This window comes from Harmonia axyridis, chromosome 4, assembly GCF_914767665.1.
Source record: "Harmonia axyridis chromosome 4, icHarAxyr1.1, whole genome shotgun sequence".
NCBI lineage: Eukaryota > Metazoa > Arthropoda > Insecta > Coleoptera > Coccinellidae > Harmonia > Harmonia axyridis.
The window spans coordinates 13,689,158-13,712,843 of NC_059504.1; the positions used below are offsets into that span (position 1 = coordinate 13,689,158).

General features: G+C 36.6%; 1 protein-coding gene across 1 annotated transcript; it reads right to left on the reverse strand.

Annotated features, from left to right (window-relative positions):
• Nucleotides 1-35: 35 nt before the first annotated feature.
• On the reverse strand, nucleotides 36-22,845 carry LOC123679217 (protein Wnt-11b-1-like). The gene is made up of 4 exons (XM_045616668.1): nucleotides 22,607-22,845; nucleotides 12,473-12,756; nucleotides 1,970-2,594; nucleotides 36-758 (listed from the first exon to the last, which is right to left on the reverse strand). The coding sequence occupies exons 1-4, from the start codon at nucleotides 22,672-22,674 to the stop codon at nucleotides 584-586; spliced, it is 1,152 nt and encodes a 383-aa protein (XP_045472624.1). The 5' UTR covers nucleotides 22,675-22,845; the 3' UTR covers nucleotides 36-583.
• Between the last annotated feature and the right edge of the window lie 841 nt (nucleotides 22,846-23,686).

Below are 23,686 nucleotides of genomic sequence, written 5' to 3' on the forward strand. Positions count from 1 at the left end.
AAAAATATCAATATTATGCTCAAGCTCAATAGCTCTCCTAGGCCTTTTAGAGAGCTCACAGAAACTTAAAGCTTATATGAGTTACTATTATAATTATTGTTTGATTGTGTTTATCATTACTCATACTCTTTCCAATTTGTGTTGATTAACTTCAAAATTGATGGAAAATGAACTATTTTTTTTTTTTCATTTTACATTAGGCCTACTCAAGATTTGAATCCTTCCTTTCTCTCTTTTATTTATTCTATACAATCATGTTTACCCTGCCTTTCACACAAGTAGTTGTACCCAAATACTTTTTGAAGGAACATATTGTTGATTAGGTACTTCTGCCTAATTCTAGTATTAAGAAGAGAATTACTTCAAAATTAATTTGAACGTTCAACAATAAACGCATCTAAGTGTATCTCAAAAGCTCTACTCCTCAATTTTCAGCACTCTATCTTCTTACTGTGATATGTTTCGCTCTATCAATAGTAATTATATTTTGTCATCACCCCCCGTATCTTATTAAGTATATAAATAAAGATATATTAATTTTCTTCCTATAAATACTCTACATTCGATGTATATTCTGACAAATTTAGCTGCACTCATATCTTAAACTACTAGTTTTACACACTTTACATTTGACATAACAGCAATAGTAGTATTTACACTGACATCTCTCTATTTTCTCTTCAACCACCGTTCTATAACCTCTACCACAGCATAATAAACGACAACTATCTGGGCCTTTGGAAGTTACGTTGCATTGTCTGAAAAAAAAAACATGGAAATCAGAAATATAATAGAAAAAGTTTGGGAAGGTTTTTATAATTTTTGAATGACGCCGGTAGTTGTCGAGGCATTCTTTGTGGGTCTTTATCGCAGAAAATTCAAGAGATTTAACGGATGGCATTTAGGTTGCTCTTGAAAGAAACTAATTGGTAGTTAATTAAGTGAGAATGCACCTTGTAAAAACCGGACCTGCAATTATCTGCATTTTTCGTTGTTTAAATTGGTTAGTGATGATTCCTTCTAATGTCTGATATTCTATAGAAGATCTACAGAAGAATAACGTATAATCGCGAATATGCTTCCATATGTGAAGGGAAAAATGAAAATTTATTTGCTGAAAATAATAGCGTAGCAAATCGGCTCGAAAAAAAAACTTTTTCATATCAGATCACACGTACTATTCAACTTTTTCTTGCCTCCTCTTTCAACTGAATTGAAAATGATTTCAATGAAAGCAATAATCAATTTTGAGTGGGCTAGCGCAGTATATCAGTCTCGAAGACAACTTAAGAACACATTAATTTTATTGTGTTTGCATTCAAGATATAATCAAGGTAGGTCAACTGTTGAACGATATAAAATTATGGTACCTACGGTACTCTAAAAAGAAGTATGTAACAATAGTGCATATTGATCGAATTTAAAGGAATAAAGGCTGGATGTGCATTATCACTCATACATAAACATAAGGTTATTTCTTGATATGACTGTTCCGTTTTATTTTTCTTTCTTGTATCTATTTCATTCGAATTCAATTCTCTTTTGCAATCAACCAAAAGGTTCTCAAAAGTTAAAAAAGAGTTTTTAAAACTGAATCATTTCAGACCTTGATTATTCAATTGACTAGAATGTTTTTTTTTTCCTTCAAAGTAGAAAATGGTCCAGTAAAATTTCCCCGTTTATAACTTTATTGATTACCTACACGGTGAGCGTTACTAGGGAATTTAAGAGCGGCAGTTTTTGAGCCATTAATTAAAACATTTTGAAAACGTTTTTATTACTCTTCCGCACACACCAAACAATCAGTGTGAAAGGGATGTTGCTACTTCATGATTGCTCCTTTTACACTTCACTACGAGTGTCGTGATATTGGTATTGAAAAATTCCCCAAATATTGTGACTTACAGTTCTCAAATAAGAAGCCATAATAGAATCTTATATCATAAAGGAATTATCATTGGAAACTCACCTTCCTATAGTTCCCAAGCTGCCTAGCTTGTCATCTCTGGTACAGTAATCAGGTGATTTAGAAAGATAAATCAATTGATTAGTGCCCGGATACTTATACCCAGCCTCAACATCTTCAGGCAACACATCTTTAACAACTTCTTTGGCGTTTGAGTACCTCTGCAGTAGCTTCTTCCCTATCTCAACCATGGACGGTAGCGCCCTCCAACACGTTTTTATATTACATGAACCAGAGACACCATGGCATTTGCACTGTGTTGTCATGCTTTCTGAAATAACTCTCCTCCCTACCCTGTTATTGTGCAAATTGATTAAGGCCATCTGAGTCTTTACCAAAGAGTACTTCCTTTGCTCTTCACCTTCGAAACTATTATCTCTTTTCTTCAGTTTTTCCTTGGTTTTTTTTGCCACGTATTTCTCCGCATTGTCTATGAATCTTTTGGCGAAAGTGGTTCCCCATTTGAGGTTATCTCCACAGCCACCCCATTGGAAGTTCTCATTTGGGGTTTCGGTTGGTTTGACAGCGCAGGTACAGTGGTATAGAGCTCCGCTAGAGCAGGCTCTGGCCATTGCGTATGTTAAACTGGCAGAGCTCAATGAGTAGACGAAGGCTTGTTCTCTGGTGGCTGAAAATAGATGAGGTGAATAATCATTAGAACCATGGTTTTCTTTGAATGAAGGCAGTTTTAGGTATTATTCGAGATAGAGCAATGATCTAATAACACGTAGATACCGCGCAGAGATAGTATAACATGTTAATTATATTGAGAGAATATACAATTTTATTGTATTAGGTGTACAACTTTGCTTCCGCCGTTTTGCAATAGATGGCTGTAACGGTAAGTGGTAGTCGAAATAAATAGACCGTAGATGTCATGTAATAATCTGAAGTATTTGTAAACATAACGTCATTGAAATATTAGTCGATTTATGTCTGCATCAAAATTTTATTCTCGATTTAACATGTCAGCTTACGAGCCAAATTCTTGTCATTTGAGGGAGGTTCATATTAAAGCAGAAAATTAGCTTTAATATGAATGAATCTGCGGCTGAGGCTCATCGAATGCTCTCAAATACCTATGGTCAGGCCGCTATTAGTGAAAGAACGTGCCGATAGTGGTTTCAACGCTTCAAGAACGGTTGATTTTGACGTAGAAGACCAGCATGGCTGGAAAAGAGAGATGATTTTCGAAGATGCAGAATCGGAGGTATTATACTTGAACACGACTCGTGTCAAACGCAACAAGAATGGGCAGGATCATTGGAAGTGACCCAACAAGCCATTTCAAAACCTCCGAAAGTCATGGGAATGATTCAGAAACAAGGAAATGGGGTGCCGTACGAGTTGAAGCTGATATATGTTGAACGGCGTTTGTGTGCTTGTGAACAGCTGCTTGCAAGGCAAAGACAGAAGGGATTTCTGCATCGCATTGTGATTGGAGGCGAAAAAAGGGGTCCTTCACGATAATCCCAAGCGCAGAAAATCATAGGGATATCCTGGACATGATTCCACGTCGACCGCCAAACCAAATATTCTCCGTTCTAAATTCATGCTCAGTATTTGGTGGGACCAGCTCGGCGGTGTGTCAAAACCAACTGAAACAATCACAGGCGATCGTTATCGAACGCAATTAATGCGTTTGAGCCAAGCATTGAAAGACAAACGGTCGCAATACAACGAGGGACATGATAAAGTGATTTTATAGCACGACAATGCTCGACCTCATGTTGCGAAAGATGGTCAAGACATACTTGGAAAAGTTGAATTGGCAAGTCTTACCTCACCTGCCGTATTCTGCAGACGTTGCTCCCTAGAACTATCACTTCCCAGTTTTTTCAACACGGGATTCGTTCGCTGCCGGAAGAAGGAAGAAAGTAGTGGCCAGCGATGGACAATTCTTTGAATCATAAATGTATAACCAGTTTTTTACAGTAAAGCCTCGAATTTTGGAAAAAAAAACGGCGGAAGCCGGTAAGAAATTAGACCTTAAGAAACTTGCAGTGGTCTGAAAACAGACGAAAGATTCCTATAATTTTTTACGTTCATAATTCAAAATTGTCGAAAATTGGGATATTTACCTCAACTAGACTCTAAAGCAGGAAATCTTTAGTAGATCACTGATGTGACTAAAAAAATGTTTGGCCTCCGATTTCAACATTTACATGCCATTCTAAACAACCTTGGTTTTGTGTCAGTTTGTCTATTTGTGTCTTGTATCAATATAATTGGGAACTCAGTGATTGAATCTACTAAGTAGGTAAGTACTGTAATTCGAAATTCTCGCCCAACTCTACTAAAATGATCTGTTAAAATGGGCACAAAAATGAAAACTGAAACATCAGTCAGTTTCATTTATTTCTCCAGAACTGAAATCGTTCCCATAGGTTCCCCCTGTATATCCACGAGGCCGAATATCAAGAATCGGCTTTCGTCAGGTGGGTTAAATCCCCTGTTGCCCATCGCACAGATAAGTTGCTGACAAGGCATACGAATTGCCGGCAATATCACCAGAAAAGGGATGAAATTGCCTCAATGTTCTGTCGGGTCTGCCATTTTTGCGCGATCCAACCGAAGGTAATGTGATGAGATCTTGAGATGAGCTGAGGGAGAAGGGGAGGGGAGGAAAATTCATGTTGAATTTTCGGCATTTGTAGAAGACCACAGAGGTTTTATCCCAACATGATCCAACCGAGTTGAAAGTTCATTATTTTCGATGACTGTGCCTTCAATGCATCAATACGCTCTATTAGTGTGACGTCACACACCGCCATTTTTGGTTCTCCTGTCAGTGTTCGGAATCCAAACAAATAAATTGTCATTCAAATTAGTACGGTGGCATTGAAGGAATTGGCTTATTTTCATAAATAAGAGTATTTGAGGAACGATTTCAGTATTAATTGATAGACAGTAGGAACGAGGTTAATACCAGTAAGTTTGAATCCTGTATCATTTACCAGATTTTGTAAAAAGCCGTGTTTATTAGTTGAACTTCGAACTTACTGGCATTAATCTCGTGCCTTCTGTCTATCAATTAATAGTAAAATCGTTCCTTAAATAATCTCATTTATCAAAATAAGCCAATTTCTTCAAAGACAACGTACTAATTTGAATGACAATTTGTTTGTTTGGATTCCGAACACTGACAGGAGAACTAAAATGGCGGTGTGTGACATCATCATTAATTGAGCGTATTCTCTTGTGAACGAAAAATTTCTATCCTATTTATTGTGGTAAATGAAAAATCTTTTGATTCTTCTAGCTAATTGCAACATTGCGATTGTTACATTGCTTTTGTGGTAGGTAGCACCGTTTGTTGAGAATAAACGTAGGTTTTCCAACGATCATTCTTGAATTTTCATAGCCCCAAATGCGACATTGCTTATTAACGTAGCCTCCGAGGTGATAATGGGACTCATAACTGAAGATGACTTTTCGATGGAAATCCGGATCATTTTGATGCATTTCAAGGACCCAATCTGCGAAAATACGAAGCTGGTGACCGAATTTCTGAGTTCTTTTGTTAACTGATCTTTAAAAGCCTTAAGACCTAAGTATTTATGTGAAATACCTCCATTCCCAAAATCGAAAAATTGACAAACCTGGGTTTTCGTCAACACTGGGCTACAGCAGCAATATTCTCAGATGTTCTTGAGCGACGCACAAGGTTTCGATTCTTCACATCACTAACTGGTCCCAACAGCTCAAATTTTTTCACCAGTTTCACTATTTTCGGCTGAGAAAGTGCTTCACGACGACTCTCAAAAGTGCTTCAGTTTTGAGGATTGGCACTGCAAAGTTTCCACCATATTTGTAGTAAATTTTAACAATTTCTTTGTATTGTTGAAGCGTGTATCGTTCCATATTTAGTAATGGTACAGTTTTTACTTTTCAAATGTCACAAGCTCTTATTGGAAAATAACCCTTCAGTTTGGAATCCACTTCAGAGTAATAAACATAGATAGAGGGAGCATATGTCATTTTCAGTAATCAAATTTTGTCCCCAACATGAACTATCAAATTTGACATGAAGCTCGCGGAAATGGAAACCTATCAGTGATACGATATTTCACTCAATTCGCGAGTTTCTCCACGAAGAACGCACTTCTTATGACACTCAGTGAATCAACGTTTCATATTTACTCAAAATATATTAAAATAAATACCTAAATATATCAGAAATTCATAAAACAATCTTCAAGCATGCCAAACGACGTGAACAACCGATGACACTAGGAGAGCAAAAGTTGCTAAACCTTGGATTTCAGCAGGTAGATACAGAAAATAATAAATATTCTGCTTATTATAAATTCGACCCACAAACGAACCCTACCACAAGTTTTTAATGCTCTACAAGAATTAATAGAGGCTACAATTGAATGGCTACAATTGAATGGCTGAAGAAATGGAAACTACAATTGAACCCCCTTAAGACCGAGTTAATAATATTCAATCATAAAATTACGAGTTATTGGCCAAGTATCACAATCTTCCAGCACAACATACAGCCTAAAGCTAACCTAAAATATCTAGGATTTCAATTGGATCAAAAGCTGAATTTCAAATACCACAGTAATTCAGTTAAAAAAAGGGTAATTTCCAGAGCTGAAATATTCCGCAGTCTTACCTACAAGGATAAGGGCATTAACAGACAGACTGCTGCCACTATCTACAAAAGTATATGCAGACCTCTTATGGATTATGGGCACAACCTTTACTTGGGCTGTAGGAGACCAACCATTAGACCACTTGAAATGGCAGAAACAACAGCAATGAGAAAAATAACCAAAATTCGCCATCCGAATAATCCGTTACACAATCCTCCAAACCCATTGCTGTATAAGTTGCTTAAGGTTGAGCCTATAGTAGACAGAATCAGGAAGCTGTCCATGAAATTTGCCCAAAGGCCGAACAACTGGAAAATCCTGGATCCACACTTAATCCAACGAAACCAGCATTCCATGCCCAGAGCAAAATATCCTCTAAAGACCATCAGATAACATCTTGAGGAGTTCACAGACAGTCCTGCCCACTGAAGATGCCAATCAATGATTACCACTTCAAAATCTAGTTGATTCACCACTATAATATAATGTTTTTTTTTTGCTTTCCGTCTAAATGTTAAATCTCCAAACTATTTATCTACAAACATTGTTTAATCTTATATTTCAGTTATTGTAAATTTACCTGGCTGTAGGACTAATACTGTCGATGGCCATTTGGCCCTTGGGTCAATAAATTGCGTTTATTATTATTATTATTATTATAAATTCGATAATTGAGAAAGTTATCGGATTCCAAATATTCAAATTTGCATATTTAATCGGGAATCATCCAAATAAATATATTTCATTCAATATAATATACTTTCGAAAATACTATTCGAAAATATATCACAATCCGACAACTTAATCTAACCATGTTGGGTACATGTGAAAATTGCGTATACTCCCTCTATCTATGTTCATTACTCTATGGAATCCACACACGTGGAACTTTCATCTATAATTCAATTTCAAATCCTAAAGCATTATGTAATTTATATCTGATGTTATTCACCAAATGCGTCCAAGACCTTAACAGAGGTTGTCGATTATCAAACAGCTTCGGAAATTGAATAAACCTTTGCACCGGAAGTGAGCAACTTCGCAGAAAAAAGAACGAGAAAAGCGATGAAAAGGTTATCGACGAATAGAAAGCCGATTCCAATTTCCGTTCTGCAGTCCTCTTCAATAGCACACTAGATGAATTGCGTGCGAAAATCAAAAATATGCATCTCGGTCTCGCAATTCGAATTCGGTCCACGATTCTTATTTGATGAGGTATAAAGAAAAGTCAATAAAGGGACAAGGAGGATGAGAAAATCCGCAGGCGAGACTGTTGTAAAGAAGAACTACAGCTATTCTTTCCCATTATACGTATGTCAGATGGAAAATTGAAAATTGGACCGGGAAATCGTGACTAGAATCGTATACTAAAAGAAAATTATTGTTGTAATTCTAGATTTTTCCGTTTCAGGGGGAGAGGACTGCCCCTTTAACAGGTTCTGGTAACTGGGAGGTGGAGTTGGGAGGCGCATCAGAGTTTCCATGCGTCTTTCCCAATCTGTCTGATCCATGGTGTATTACAGATGGAGAAACATGAGATTTTCTATTTTCTCAATTTAAAATTTTCACTGAAACAGTTACTGTATGAATATTTGATTTCTAGGGTGTAATTAAAATCTATTATTATATATTTTCTCGATTAAACATGTCTGTTTGCGAGCCAAATTCTCGTCATATGCGGGAGGTTTTAATTTTTTGTTTTAATATGAAGAAATCTGCGGCTGAGGCTCATCAAATGCTCTCAAATACCTCTGGTGAGGCCGCTATTAGTGAAAGGACCTGGCGAGAGTGGCTTCACCGCTTCAAGAACGGCGATTTTGACGTCAAAGACCAGCATGGCGGTGAAAGAGAGAATGTTTTCGAAGATGCAAAATTGGAGGCATTTCTTGATCAAGACTCGTGTCAAACGCAACAAGAATTGGCAGGATCATTGGGAGTGACGCAACAAGCCATTTCAAAAAGCCTGAAATTAATGGGAATGATTCAGAAACCAGGAAATTGGGTGCCGTACGAGTTGAAGCCGAGAGATGTTGAACGACGTTTGTTTGCTCGTGAACAGCTGCTTGCAAGGCTAAAACAGAAGGAGTTTCTGCATCGCATTGTGACTGGAAACGAAAAATGAGTTCATTACGACAATCCCAAGCACAGAAAATCATGGGGATATCCCGGCCATGCTTCCTCGTCGACGGTCAAACCTAATAGTGTAGTATGAGTTATTAAAACAGAGAATGGATATAGCAGAAAACAAGTGCAGATTCTGTGGGGTGGAGGAGGAAACTCCGGATCACCTGGTGACGGAATGCCTCGCCATCACTAGCTAACGCAAAATCTGCTTTGGGCAAGAAACTCATAGAAGTGAGGACGTAGCCTCCTTGAAGCCATCCCAGATACTAGAGTTCATTAGAACTCTGGATCTGGAACTGGAAGGCGAGCTATAGATCACACTATGACCAGAATAGATCTGATGGGGGCATCATAGACCATTAGGTCGCAGTGGGACGGAACTCCTCTTAATTAAATCATCAATACCCTCCTGGCAACACCTTGGGTTGCTTCGTTGGCTTTAGACCACGATCTCTGTGATCCATTCATATCCAGTCACCATCCGTTTCAGAAATGGTTCGACTTTGTTGCGTTTCAGAAGCGATTCTCTGGTGGAAATTCGGGGTTCATAAGGTTTTTTTTGCATCAGAACGAATGCGCCATCCAAACAAAGAGTTTTTTTCATCCAGCCTTCAGCAAATGGTTAAATCTAGTCACTATTAGTTGTATAGCAGACAAATTTGATAGTGAATTTTCTTTACCCGATATGAAAGTACCAGTACCAAGTACTAAGCCGTAATTAGCACCACTTTCGAAGTCTACAATACGACGAAAAGCGAGTTTATTAATTCACATTATTCACAAATGGGAACTGATTTTGATGAAACCATTTCTTGGAGTCGTTGAATCTTGTATATTTTCATGATTAAATGACATAACCTACAGAACTCAAATGACATAAGAAATGTCGAATATAATACACAGTGTTGCCAATATAAATTCATCATTCCTCATGGAAAATTATTTAGTCAAGGTGGATCTTCTCTAGAGTATAAAAAATTCTCCATTGTTCAAAAACAAATCTTTGTCATTTTCCAAATAAAAATCGGAATCAATCGTGATTACTTCTGCACCCTCCCCTTGAGGAATCTCATTGAAACTTCACGCCAACTTCGAACCTTAATGCATCCTAACAACGTCCTCGTGCAAGAAACACAACAACAAATTGAATATTTAGGATCCGGAACAAGCTCCTAGTTGACGTATCGGACTACGTGATTCTCACGAAATAGAGCCAATAACGTCAGTGACAGTAGACCCTGAAAAATTAACGAGTTTGTCGTTGAACCTTCCAGAGGTTCACAATTGCATACGGAAGTGCAGGTCCTGAGCTGGTTTCGGGGGATAGAATCAAGGTTAGGGATGAATCAATTTTTCTGTTTTGGATTCTATAGATATCGAGTAAATGTCTGTTTGTTTATTTCGTTTTTATAACGATTGACCTAGGTCTCTGTGAGACTTCTCATTAGGGATTCATGAAGCCGAGTAGCTTGACATTTTAATCAACTACTTGACTTGAAAATCAAGCTCGTGAAAAATTACATACTTGAGCTTGTCTGGACTTGATTATAGATACTTATTGCTTGACATGATTTCAAGCTATTTGATATTACTTGAGCTTGATATACACGCGTCACACGGCATATATTTCTGCAATTTCGTGTGCGCTTAGACCAAATAAGGAGATTCCTCGAGCGTCGAGAGACTGAAGCATTCGCCAGTGAGACTTTATTAGTAATTTTCTCACATTTCTATGAAATCTATCGGTAGATTTTGGTAGTTTCAGAATAGTTATTTATAATACAAGTGCAGAAGGCATTGATATTCTTCCACGAGTTCAAAATTCAAAAACGAGCCACGAAGTGGCGAGTTTTGGAATGAACGAGTGGTAGAATGAGCCTTCTGTACGAGTATTATACATTATTTTCTCTAATTCATTGCATTTTCATTGAAATTAATGAAATATTTGCATAAATATAATTTAGTGATTTTTGTATTGAAAAATGTTGGTTGGCAGAACTGATTTCTTTAAGGCAAATTGATGAATTGACAGATAAAGCCGTGGCGGAAAGTTCAGAGAACCAACATAGAATAATAAAATATAACCATGAAAACTGTGCGTTTCTGATATATTCTCGCACGATTTTGTTCTACAAGATGTGGAAGAATGAACGGAATAACCACAGAATTAGAGAAATATCTTTCTAAACTTGGCCAAAATATCCCGGGATTTTTTCAACGCCAGCATCTTCAGCTTTTGTTGAAAGACAATTTTCCAGATCTGCTCTTACAGTTATAACAATCCGCAATAGGTTAGGCGACAAATCTATTAGATGTCTCATGTATTTTAGATCCTGGATGGAAAATTATGAAATCAAACAAAGCCTGGAGGTTTTTCAATATTAAGAAACTTAATTTTTTATTATTTTTCATTTTGATATGATTTAATTTATGTTGCTATTTCAAGAAAGTTGATATTTTCGGTTCTTTTATACAATAAGTTTGATAAATAAAAGTGTTTTTGCAAGTTCACTACTCATTTCATAATTTTTTCATTGATGTGACACTAACCTATAAAACTGCTAAAGATCAAGCTTGATGTGATTCAAGTAGTTGATAAATCTTGACTTGAGAATGAAAAACTACTACTTGACATGAGATTGAAAAACTACTACTTGACTTGAGCTTTACTTGAAATCAAGCCAAGCCGTGAACCCCCTACTTCTCATATGCTTAGAGCTTCTTAACCTCTTGGTTGAAGAATACATATCTGGTATTATCAAAGTGGAATTTGGCAATGCCGCTTAAGGTCTATATTATAACTATATATTCCAAAGATGGCATAGCAGACATTTGAACAAAAAGATCGATTTCAACCGAAAAAGAAAAATCTGAATGCATAATACTTTTCCATGATTTGGTGCTGATACAAAGGGTTTTCCAATAGGAGGTTTCATTTTTTTCATTTTTACTATGTCAAGAAGTTGTCATATTTTCTTTGTATTTTTGTGATGTTTTTTTAATGGAATACGACCATCAGTATGAAGCTATGAGAGATGATTGTGATTGAGTGATCCTGGCACATCTGAGGATTCAAAAATCCTCGGAGAATCAGTCCTGTTTGAAGAAACCCCTGCCGATTTTGGAGCAGATTTGGTATTATTTACTTGAATATTGAAACTTGGAATGTTGATCAGATCCAAGGTTTGTCGATTAATCTTCGATCTTGGGATGAGGCATTCCACTAACGACATTATATCGTATTTTGCATAAAGATTTAGGTCTTGAGGTTTTTAAAGTTCACTTAATACAAAAACTGAAGGTCCAAGAAATGTATCAAAATGATGATCTTCAGTGATGAGGCCCATTTTCACCCAGAAGGCTAAGTTGATAAACATAATTTTCGCGTTTGGAGTTCGGAAAGTCCAAGAAGGATTATTAAAAAGCCGTTCCATCCTCAACGTGTCACTGTTTGGTGCGGTTTTTGGGCTTGGTGTGTGATTAAACCTTACTTATTCGAAAATGTCCCAAGAAAGACTACATGACCAAGCAATAATATTAGTGGAAAGAGACTTAATGATTTCCCTTCCTTTGAACGAATTTATTGAAGATTTTGCCAATAAATGTAGAAAAAATTTACAGACAATATGAGAAAATTCTGAAAATTCAGAGAGCAAGTCTCAAAAAGATATATGCCAAATTCTTGTCGCATCAGAAACTAGTGAGTTGTGGCTCGGCAGAAAAATTGGTTTAGCTCTCATTGGCCTGAAAAAAAACCAAATGTCAATATTCTCACCTCTGGTCAAGTCAGGCATCAAAAACGGAGCTCTAGTTATGGAAGAACAGTTCCATCTCCTATCTGCGAAGACCTTCTGACAGGTATCTGCGGCTAAGGTGGCTGCCATCTGCACGTGAGGCATTGTCTCCATCCAGGATCGGCAAAGTTTCGCCTGGATCTTGATGAAACCATACCTTCTTCTTGCCACACCACAAGGAGATCTTATGCCAGATCTTATTCCTCTGGAAGGGTTGTTGTTGGCCGATGAGAGGTTCCAATGGATGTTTGAATGCTGGAGGGACCTATAAAGAATAAAGGGTTAGGAAATGCTGCAATTCTGGTTATCGTTGACAAAAAAGGTGAATACAAGGTTTCTAATGCATCGATTGGGAAATAGTCAGTTGTTTTACTAGGTAAAGTAGTAGACTGCCGTGGCTGATAGGAATTCAGCTAAGGCAGTCGATCTACTTTGATGCCAAGTTGAACCTACAAGTTTTTTTCTCCGATTATTTATAATGAGATATGTAGGATATTGTATTTGCAAATTATTACAATTCCTACAATCTTTTTATTTTCACTGTAGTGATAAATTAAAACGAAATTTGATAGACATGGCAATTGTTGGAATGGTTGGTTGCTATGGAAAAATACCCGATACTTTTTTAGTTCTTGTTGCACAACATTGGTTCGAGCAATTCTGTTCTGTTGTAGTGAAGGTGAACGATGCACGACGCTCTGGCAGGCTTGTTTTTGAAAATGTCGATAAAATCATGGTCAATATTGAGCCCAACATCGACCTTAAAAACGTTTAGATCCATTTGCAGTAGGCTAGGATTGAGGAATGCTCGATAATTGGGTGCCACACTTGCTTTTGCGAAAAAAATCTCATAGACAGAATTTCCATCAGTGAATCGCTGTAGAATCGTTACAAAATCGACCCATTTCTAAAATGGATGGTGACTGGACTTGAAAAATGGGTAACTTACGACAATGTCAGGTGACAGAGATCGTGGATTGACGGCCAGGAATGTGTTGCTGTGTGTTTGGTGGAATTGGCAGGGAATACTCTACTTTGACCTGTTCCCCTACGGTCAAACATGGCCAGTATTCGCGAATAGGAGAGAAATCGTCAACAGAACAACGCTAGGCCACACACCTATTAGCCCGGGCGCATATTGAGAAGCAGCCCCGATGTCAGACATTGCTAAATAATGCACTTGGGAAAGAAATACCTCGCATTCGCGTGTTCATATTGGGAGATCGATTAGATCGGTTTCGGTATTCTTTGTATTGAAGCTCGTGGATTGTTGTAAATCAGTAATCTCGTTTTATGATCTGAAGAAGGTCTCAAATTTGGATGGGAATTTTGTGTTCAGCTAGATAAAAGCGAAATTGTGTTGATTCAATCATTTTACTTGCGTTCTTGTTTTAAAACGTTGGAATGCCTCGATTTCTGCATCTGAACGTGATTCAGATACCGAACTGTAAACCATCTGGATATTTTGAGTATTAATTCACTCAGAAAATACTAAGGTGTACAATAATTCAATAAATTCCGAGAGGGGTTGAGGATTTTCAATTTTAAATTATCCCAATCGAAACAATTTTGAAAAGAGCAAGATCTCTCGCAAAAATATTTCGATACCTAGTTTAACCCATTTAAATTTGAAGGTGTAGTCATGGAAGGCTAGAATTTCATGAATTTTTCGATATTTCAAAAATCTGACATTCGTATGGGACAATCTACAATCAAAATAGTATACTATATAACAAATTCAATTGAAATCGGCTGAGAAATTGACTTTACGTATAACATAAATTCATAAAATTTTGAATAACTCTTGAATTATCGAATTTGGGAGCATAATCGTATTCGAACACTACCCTCATTTTTCTCCGTAGAATCCAACGCAATCATAAAAAAATAGGGATCTAATTTGAAAATCGAAAATTGAGATAAAATTTTGTTCATTATATTTGTGAGTGAAAAAAGACTTCATATTCTGGTTATTTGAATATTTACATTTTCCGGGTTCATCTAACATTATGTCACGATATATTTTTTCTCCACCCATCTGAGAAGTCATAAAATAATTGTAGTCAAAGGATCACCCTCTAAGTGAGAGGTTATCTGGCACGCCACTGGCAATCATACCTGTAATTAGAGGCGCCCTGAGTGACTACCTGGGCCACTCCAATATCATGTGTTAATTACGGGTTGCCTCACAAGCAGAAAAGTTGAGAACTCCTCACGATATGTAATTTCCCTTATTCAACAAGGTACCGTGTTATCGCCCTAATTTATACCAGAAGGGATGGATTGTAATTGTGCAAGGGTCGTAGCTCAAGTTTTTCAGTGGGAACAAACCCCTTCCAAGTGACTGGCTAGGGGCAGGTGCTGTGAAACGGAATTTCGTTAGATTTATTCTTTCCGTTTTCGATATTTTTCAATATGAGATACGGTAGAGGGATTTTTAATTAGTTCTAGAAGCGAAACTCAACATGACAATACACAATTTAATCGGAGGATGCGAAATTCGAATAAAATAATACGAAATTCGTAACTCTGAAACATTTGTGACTAGTAGGATTTTGCGGTAGAAACATTGCAATCAATGTCATTGTAGTTTACACTGAATGTTTTGTATTAGTACCTATTTTGTTGAAGAACATGAGAATATTTCTTTCTCTATTTCAGTATCGTAATGAGTTCATTACAGTTCTGAAAACAGTGCTGTAATGAACTCATTACAGCATCGTTTTCAGTTATATTTTTCGTTTAGTGGTTGTCTATACTGATTTCCAATCCTATCAAATTTCAACAAACGTCAATAATTGTCAATATAAGTTGGAGTGAAATGATTTGCAACATTATTCGCAATTTCTCTTAATTCTGTTGGTGTTAAATCGATTTCTCCAGAAATAATTCACGAATTTAATGCGTAATTGTAAGTTATATCAAAATTCGAAACGTACGATTCATATTTCAAATTCCGTAATCTGTCAATTTTCGTAACAGTCACACCATCTGCCAAGATACAATACAAAAGTCACTAGGATGTATAATCTGAAGTTTTCATTTAATTTCGACAATATTTCACAAAACTTGACTGAAATAGAGAAAATATCGTCTAATACCTTCTCGTTGCAGAAGGCAATTCCAACACTCATACGAATTTTGCATTCGTATTGGAATAGGAGCCCATTCTGCAACTTGTTTTAGAATATACTATTGTTTCTAATACAACAGCAGAAGACATTTATATTCTTTCACGAGTTCAAAATTCAAGAACGAGTCACGAAGTGGTGAGTTTTCTCTATCTATCTAGATGTTATGGTGCCTCAACAGTGCGTTGTGTGGATTTTCATCACCCCAAATTCTGCAATTCTGTTTGTTTAAATAACCATTTAACCAAAATTGAGCTTCATCGTTCAATTTTTCCCAGTACCTATTCACAAATGTACCTATTCACAAATGAATATTGATTTTGATAAAACAATATACAAACATTTTTGAAACGTGTATATCTTTTCATGATTGAATGGGATGATCTACGGATGACAAATGCCAAAAAATAATACACTGTGTCACCATTATTAGACCAATTGAAAAGTTACCGGTCTGATGCACAGATGGCGGTGCTAGTATAAAATCCATATGATTTTTAGTTAGTACCAACCTTCAAACGATACGTGGCAGAATTTGACAGCAGTCCGACCATTAGTTTGTGAGATATTGCGTTGGGAGTGTTGTTACTTTTGTTATTTGAAAGAGGATAGAAAAAAAGAATTTCATGTGCTGATAAAATTTTGCTTTTTGAAGGAAAAAATACAGTTGAAGCAAAATCTTGGAATGATGAAGAGTTTCCGGGGTTTGCACCAGGAAAATCAACCATCATTGATTGGAATGCTAAGTTTAAACGTGGTGAAATGAGCACCGAAGACGGCGAACTTAGTGGACGCCCAAAAGAGGCTATCATCGACGAAAAAATCAGAAAAGTTCACAAAATAATTTCGAATGACCGTAAAATGAAGTTGATCGAGATAGCAGACATTGTGAAGATAACATCTAAACGTGTACATCATATTATTCACGAATATTTGTATATGAGAAAGCTGTGTGCAAAATGGGTGCCGCGCGAGCTCACAATCGATCAAAAGCAACAACGTGTTAATAATTCTGAGCTGTATTTTAAGCTGTTTGAGTGCTATAAACCTGAATTTTTGCGTCGATATGTGACAATTGATGGAACATTGCACCATCATTTCACTCTGGACTCCAATCGACATTCAGCTGGATGGACTGCACACGATGAACCGAATCAAAAGCGAGGAAAAACACAACAGTCAGCTGGCAATGTTATGGTATCAGTATTCTGGAATGCGCAAGGTATTATATTTATTGATTGCCTCCAAAAGGCCAGACCACCGATAACAGCGATTATTATCTATATAGCGTTATTGGATCGTTTGAAGAATGAAATCGTTAAAAAACGGCGCCATTTGAAGAAAAAAAGGGTACTGTTTCATGAAGACAATGCCCCGTGTCACGAATCAATGAAAACAATGGCAAAATTGCATGAATTGGGCTTCGAATTGCTTTTTCATCTACCGTATTCGCCAGATTTATTCTCAGACCTCAAAAGAATGCTCGCTGGAAAGAAATTTAGCGCCAATGAAGATAATCGTCGAAACTTAGGCTTATTTTGAAGCGAAAGACAAATCTACCACAAAAATGGTATCGAAAAGTTGAAAGATCGCTATAATCGCTGTATCATCGCCCTCGAAGGCAACTACGTTGAATAATAAAATCGAATTTTGCTAAAAAAAATAAAATTGTTTTACTATGGTAGAAAGGGGACTTTTCAATAGGCCTGTTATAATGATTTTGAATTGTTATCATTCCTATTGGAAAACTCTTTACATACATATATATGTATGTCCAATTATCAATCGAATGTCCATGTCGAATTTCGAGAGGATATTAGTGTCCATTGCGCAATAGGTACATTTATGAACGAGCGCTCAAAAGTATCAAATCGATCTAACTTGACTTTAATTAATACATAATCCTCAAGTTATTATTTTCCGAAATTTTATCCTCATTTTAATCGATATAATTTTGGCGTTTAGCAATCAATAACCAAAATAATCCGCCAATATCTTTTTCCCAGACAACTACCCTAATGGTAACAGAGACGCGAAGTTATCAAACGTAGACACCATCGATAAATCAAAAAACTTAATCTTGAAAAGAAGGCGTTATGACAGCATGAAATTAAGTCGGGAAGTGAACACTTGAACAGAACTTTTAACACCCAATATCTAAAACGACTATCAGAACGTACATAAAGTCCAATCATCGTAAAATATACGAAATTATCCGTGCAGTCATTCGGATGTGTAAAATGAAAAGATAAAAGTGTAATTACACTTGCATTGTGTTTCTCCGTTGCATACAGGGTGGAGCTGTGTCGTCGGAATGTTTATAAAGAGTGTGCATTTGATATTTCACCGCTAACGTAGGTGTTAATTGCGTATATAAATATTTTTATGATTATGAACCTGGCTTGGCCTTTATTTACACCGCATTTCGTGATTAGAGTGATCGTAAAGGAAACAGGAAGAGAGATTCCCCCAAACTGACCTAATGAGGTCTGTTGGATGGGCGAAGAACTGATCGTTTTACGATTCAAACTGGTTCTATTACCGCCATTGTTGCAAATTGAGGGCTATTTGAAAGATTTATGGGGTCGATGATTGCAGTAGTTTCTGTGGAATTTGTTATTGAGGGGTTGTTTCAATAGAAAAACCTGAAGAGGTTATCCCATACCCAAACGTTTTTTTTTACGGTGTCCAAAAATACTGGTGTGTCCTCTCACTTTTGAAAAAGTGGTGCTTTACTTGAGTAAACTATCTTTCTTACATCAAAGTCAGCTGGCGTTTCCATTAAAATATGAACATTCCATTATACAGAGTGTTGCTAAATTTGAATTTCAATGAAAATTTAGGAATTCAAGAAATTCAAGATAAAAAGCCCCAAAAACAAGGACCTGAAAACGCTTTGTTTTCGAGATACAGGATGTTGAACTTTGGTTTATTTCAGCTTTTTTTTCTCATAGAAATTTTCCTCCACAAAACTTTTACAAATTATTTGATTCTGAATTCATGGTGAACGTGTGGCGAGGTAGTTCCGGGACATCCTGTATAGCGGAAAAAATGGAATGGAAGTACTGAGCCTTACTTGGTACCATTTCGAAATTTATCTTCAATACAATGAATAGTCATTCGATTAACTCAATAATGTCGTCCATCAATTCTTCTTAAATTTCTCTTACAATTCACACATGAGCACTGATTTTGACAATTTTTAAACGCTGTTAAATCGTGTATCTTTCCATGTATAACCTACTCAACACAAATGAAATAAGACATGTCATATAATAATGTTCCCATTTTAATCATTTTAGATTCCTATTGGTGAACTCGATTTAAATTTAGTGAATTTATAAGCTCCGACTAGATTGAAATAACCACTCATAAATATGCCAAATTCATCAGAACTAGGGATTCATCATGCCAAGTAGCTTTACATTTTAACCAACTACTTGACTTGAAAATCAAGCTGGTGAAAATTACATTATTGAGCTTGACTTGACTTGATTTTATTGCTTGAGTTGATATCAAGCTACTTGATATTACTTGAGCTTGATATGCACGCATCAACCGGATATATTTCTCCAATAAGGGGATTCCTCGAGCGCCTAGAAACTGAAGCATTCGCCAGTTTGACTTTATACTAATAAAGTCAAACTGGAAACTACTAAGTTTCCACATATTTCTATGGAATCTATTGGTAGATTTTGGTAGTTTCAGAAATATCTTTCAAAACTTGGCCAAAATGTCCAAGAATTTTTTATCAACGCCAGCTTCTTCAGCTCCTGTTGAAGGACAATTTTCCAGAGCTATTCTTACAGTTACAAAAACCCGCAATAGGTTAGGCGACAAATCTATATTGTTATGATTTATAGTTATTTAATTTATATTTCTCTTTCAAACGAGTTGATATTTTCGGTTCTTCATACAATAAATTCAATGAATAAAAGTGTTTTTTGCAAGGTTCCTCCTCATTTCATCATTTTTCTATTGATGTGACACTACACAATAAATCACTTGAAATCAAGTCAAGCTCAAGCCAAGTATCTTGAAAATCAAGCCAAGCCGTGAATCCCTACTTCTCATATGCTTAGAGTTTCTTAACCTCTAGGTTAAAGAATACCTCAAATTTCTCTCAAACGGCCGAATAGACGCCAAGATTCCCAGGAACATATTTTTTTATTATCCCATTCGAAAGATGGCATCATTGTAATTATTTCTTCCAAATAAAATTTTTTTTATCATATTGGAACGTAGCAATCTGTAGCGTGTTTTATGCTAATTCTATCACTGTAATTATTTTCTGTATTGTCACAGGGTGCCTTGTTTTGGAGACATTGGTTTCTAATAATCAAAAAAAGTTTTGTAACAATAACAAACTATTTCTTCATTATTATATTCGATAGATAATATTTCATTAACAAAAATCATCTTTCTAATGGCATAATAAAAAAGGTATGACCCTAGGAAAAACAATTAACAGCTCTGCGACGTAAGGCGTCTTTTTTTCGAGGAATATTACTAGCATCTCAAGTCAAGATTGACTTGTACAAAAGAGCGTTTACAGAAATAAAAACATTTTCTGCAGTTCTTAAGAAAATTGGGATTACCAAGAGTTAATGTAACTATAAAAGTTTCAAAGGAGCGAATAAAATACTTCTTCCCGACTGACAACAGAAAAAATGAACAGAATAGATAAAACGATCTATCTCGATCGTGTTTTCGAACAATAATTCATGATTTACTTCCTCTTTGTCATCGGAAAGAATAACAGCCTGGTACACCTATAGTTAAAGCTTCCTCATTCAAATTAGAGCCTTCCTTACCCTGCACCGTGCCATAATTTATCATCTTTTTAGGGTTTTACGCGATGTCTGCAGATATATTTCGGTGGAATATACATAAACAAGTGCATGAACAAAGCGGCGTCCGTATATAACGGTAGGGAAGCGGAGTTTAATGTCATGTTTGCGTGTAGGGAAATTTACGTCCAGGAATCGAAATTATCTAAGAGTGGCGGATAATATACACTAAGATTGTCAACCCCGCTTTGTTATTACGTATACAGTTAAATCGGCGAAGGGGATCTTTATTTGGAAGGAACGAATCGAAATCGTTAGATCGAGCGGAAAGTAATTATTGTGAAATTGCGAAAAAAAATCGTTTGTATGCTCGTTCGGTAATTTCGCACAGATGGAACCGCCTGTGCCTCACCACTTTTTTTCTCGTTAGTACCAAACTTCAAAAAATGCGTGCCATAAGGTTAAGTGACTATACATTTGTTGTCGTTTGAAGAATGAATAAAAACGAGTTTCGTGTATTGATAAACACTGTTTTTTGAAAAAAATACTGTGCAAGCAAAGTAAATGGCTTTAAAAGTGCTATTCAGGCTCTGCTTCTTCGAAACAAAGGTGTTATGCTGACTTTAAACGTGGTCGAAGAAATATCGATGATGCTGAAAGCTCTTTTCAGCTCAATTCGACAGTTGGTTCAGAAAATATAAAAAAAAACAGGAAATGGTTTTTAGCGATCCTAAATCGAAGTTGCGTGAGATAATAGTGGAGTTGAAGAAATCAGAAGACAGTGATTCACTATTTTTCGTTGTCCATGAGTAAACTTTGCTTAAAATAGGTGCTGTGCTTGCAATATTTGTACTTTGTAGCTGTTTGGGCGGAAAAATGAATAGGATTTGTGTCGAAATTTGACAGTGGATGAAACATGGATTTATCATTACATTCTTGAGTCCAAGGGAGCGTCAGCTAAGTGGAAAGCTGTCGGAAAACCTGTCGAAACCGTCATCATCAGCTGGCAAGGTTATAGCATCCGTATTTTGTGACGTCCTCAAATGGAAAAGGAAAGAGTTATCCTTTAACAAGACGAAGCTCCTTGTCAAAAACCGATGAATAACATCGTCAAATTGAACTGTTTGACCACCTAGCTCATTCTCCAGATTCGGTCTCAAATGCCTTAAATAATTCTCCAGGGAATGACACTTGGCTCTAATGGAGGTTAAAACGAATCTTTCTACAGAAAAGGTATTGAAAAGTTATTGACTGCTGATCATGAAATGAGGGGTCCACGAAAGCTGATCTGCATTCGAAAGATATTTGCCACCTGTATTAGGTTATCAACTTTTACTCTGAATTTCAATACTTAGTTCACAATCATATTAATTACATTTTCTATCAATAAAATTTTAGCTTTATGATTTGTGCTTCAATTTACGAAATTCGTACTTTGTGTGTGCATAATATATTTCATTTAATCCAAATCCGTAAATCGAAATAAAAAATTAACAATCTCAATCTGCCACCACTTAAAATTTGCTGCAATAGGCTCCAGCCTAATTGGTCTGCTGGTAAATTCGCCACTGTTGATGAGTAAAATTCGATCAGAGTTCCATAAAGATGGACTTTCGCAATTTCATTTTCCTTATAATTTACATACTCAGAACTCGATTGAGATGAAATATTGCATTCAGTTCAAGAATAGCAATTTAAAGGTTCATGCAAAATTTCGTGTCCATTGTATAACCATAAAAAATTCAAGCAGAATCTCGAAAATAACCTAATTTTCCATGACAGCAGAGTTTTGAAATTTTAGTGTAAATATAAAATAACAACTCCATGTTCGATATACAATTTCTTATTGATCGCATCACCATAATAAATTTAAGCAGATTGTTAAAAATAATTTCCCGATATTTTCGAAACAACACGTCCGATTATGTTGACATTTTGTTTGTTTATTCAAAATAATCACTCCAATATACTTGCCAAATTTCAGGAGAATCGTACCAACATAATTTCTCATCTAGATGAACTAACCGACAACAATGACATCATAATAAATCTCGTACCTATATACAGTTCAATGATTTTCTCGATTTTTTTCACATAAATGAGTTGCTTTTCACCGATTGCATAGCTTCTTATAACTGGTTGTATTCAATGAAGACCTCTACAATTATTATCATCATAACTAAATCAAACTTACAACCATCGTATGCCCTCCACACAGCCTCCCAGCCAGATCGAGAGCAGAAAGAAAATCGCTAGGTTCATCTCGCGTTGCACAGTTTTCCGAACTAACGCGACTTTTCCGGCCGGTAAGTCACTTCATCTTCGTCCGGCACGCATCTGCCCAACGTCTAGGGAAGCTTTAGCTCTTTGAAAGCTGTAGAAGGCCCGCCGAGTCGCGTAGCACTGCGGCCGAGCGCCTCGTACTTAGATTAGAGCCCGAAGGAATTGAGGTGCGAAGGCTGCGCGAAGCGAGCCATAGGGCCATTCAATCTCGGAAAAGGTCGGACTGATGGGATCCATTTGCGGGATTAAAAAGTTCGAACGGTATTTATGGGTTATTGGCGGTTTTCGTCTTCGGTATCGGCAGGAATCAAAGAACGTCGATGTTTCGGATTGGTTCGTTGATCTTGGTGGTGAGGATGGTCCAGTGTCGGCTCGCCAGGGATGGAAAACTAAATTGAACGATTCCATAAACTTCCAATTTGTCAGACTGGCGGTAATAGTTGTTTGGTTTCACCTCAGAGTATTAAACATAGATAGAGGGAGCATATGTGATTTTCAGAAAGCAAATTTTGTCCCCAATATGAACTATCAAATTTGACCTGAAGCGCGCGGAAATGAAGACATATCAGTGATACGGTATTTCATTCAATTCGCGAGTTTCTCCACAAATAACGCATTATTATGTCCCATAGTGAATCAACGTTTCATATTAACTTAAAATATATTGAAATAAATACCTAAATATATCAGAAATTCGGAAAACAAACTTCAAACGCGCCAAACGACGTGAAACAACGATGACACAAGGAGAGCAAAAGGAAGGGGGGACTTTCAGACATTTTTGTTTCAGAAATTGAGTCAAATTAAATTTTTAGTGATTTTGTAATCATTTTAGCCTTAGTATCCCGAATTGATGGCAACCGCGCAGAACACAGAAGGATGGCAATATCTTGGGGAGGCCTAAGTTCAGCATTGGACGTTTCAGGGCTGAATAATGATAATGATGTCAAATTCTAGTAGGAGGGCAGTAATATTTTGGAGGGGGCCCGGG

Coding starts and splice junctions, on each gene's coding strand:
- LOC123679217 (XM_045616668.1), bottom strand. CDS start 22,674: ATGAACCTAGCGATTTTCTTTCTGCTCTCGATCTGGCTGGGAGGCTGT. Junction 2,595..12,472: donor GATGCCTGACTTGACCAGAG/GTGAGAATATTG, acceptor ATCTATTTTCAG/CCACCAGAGAACAAGCCTTC. Junction 759..1,969: donor AGCTTGGGAACTATAGGAAG/GTGAGTTTCCAA, acceptor TTTTTTTTTCAG/ACAATGCAACGTAACTTCCA.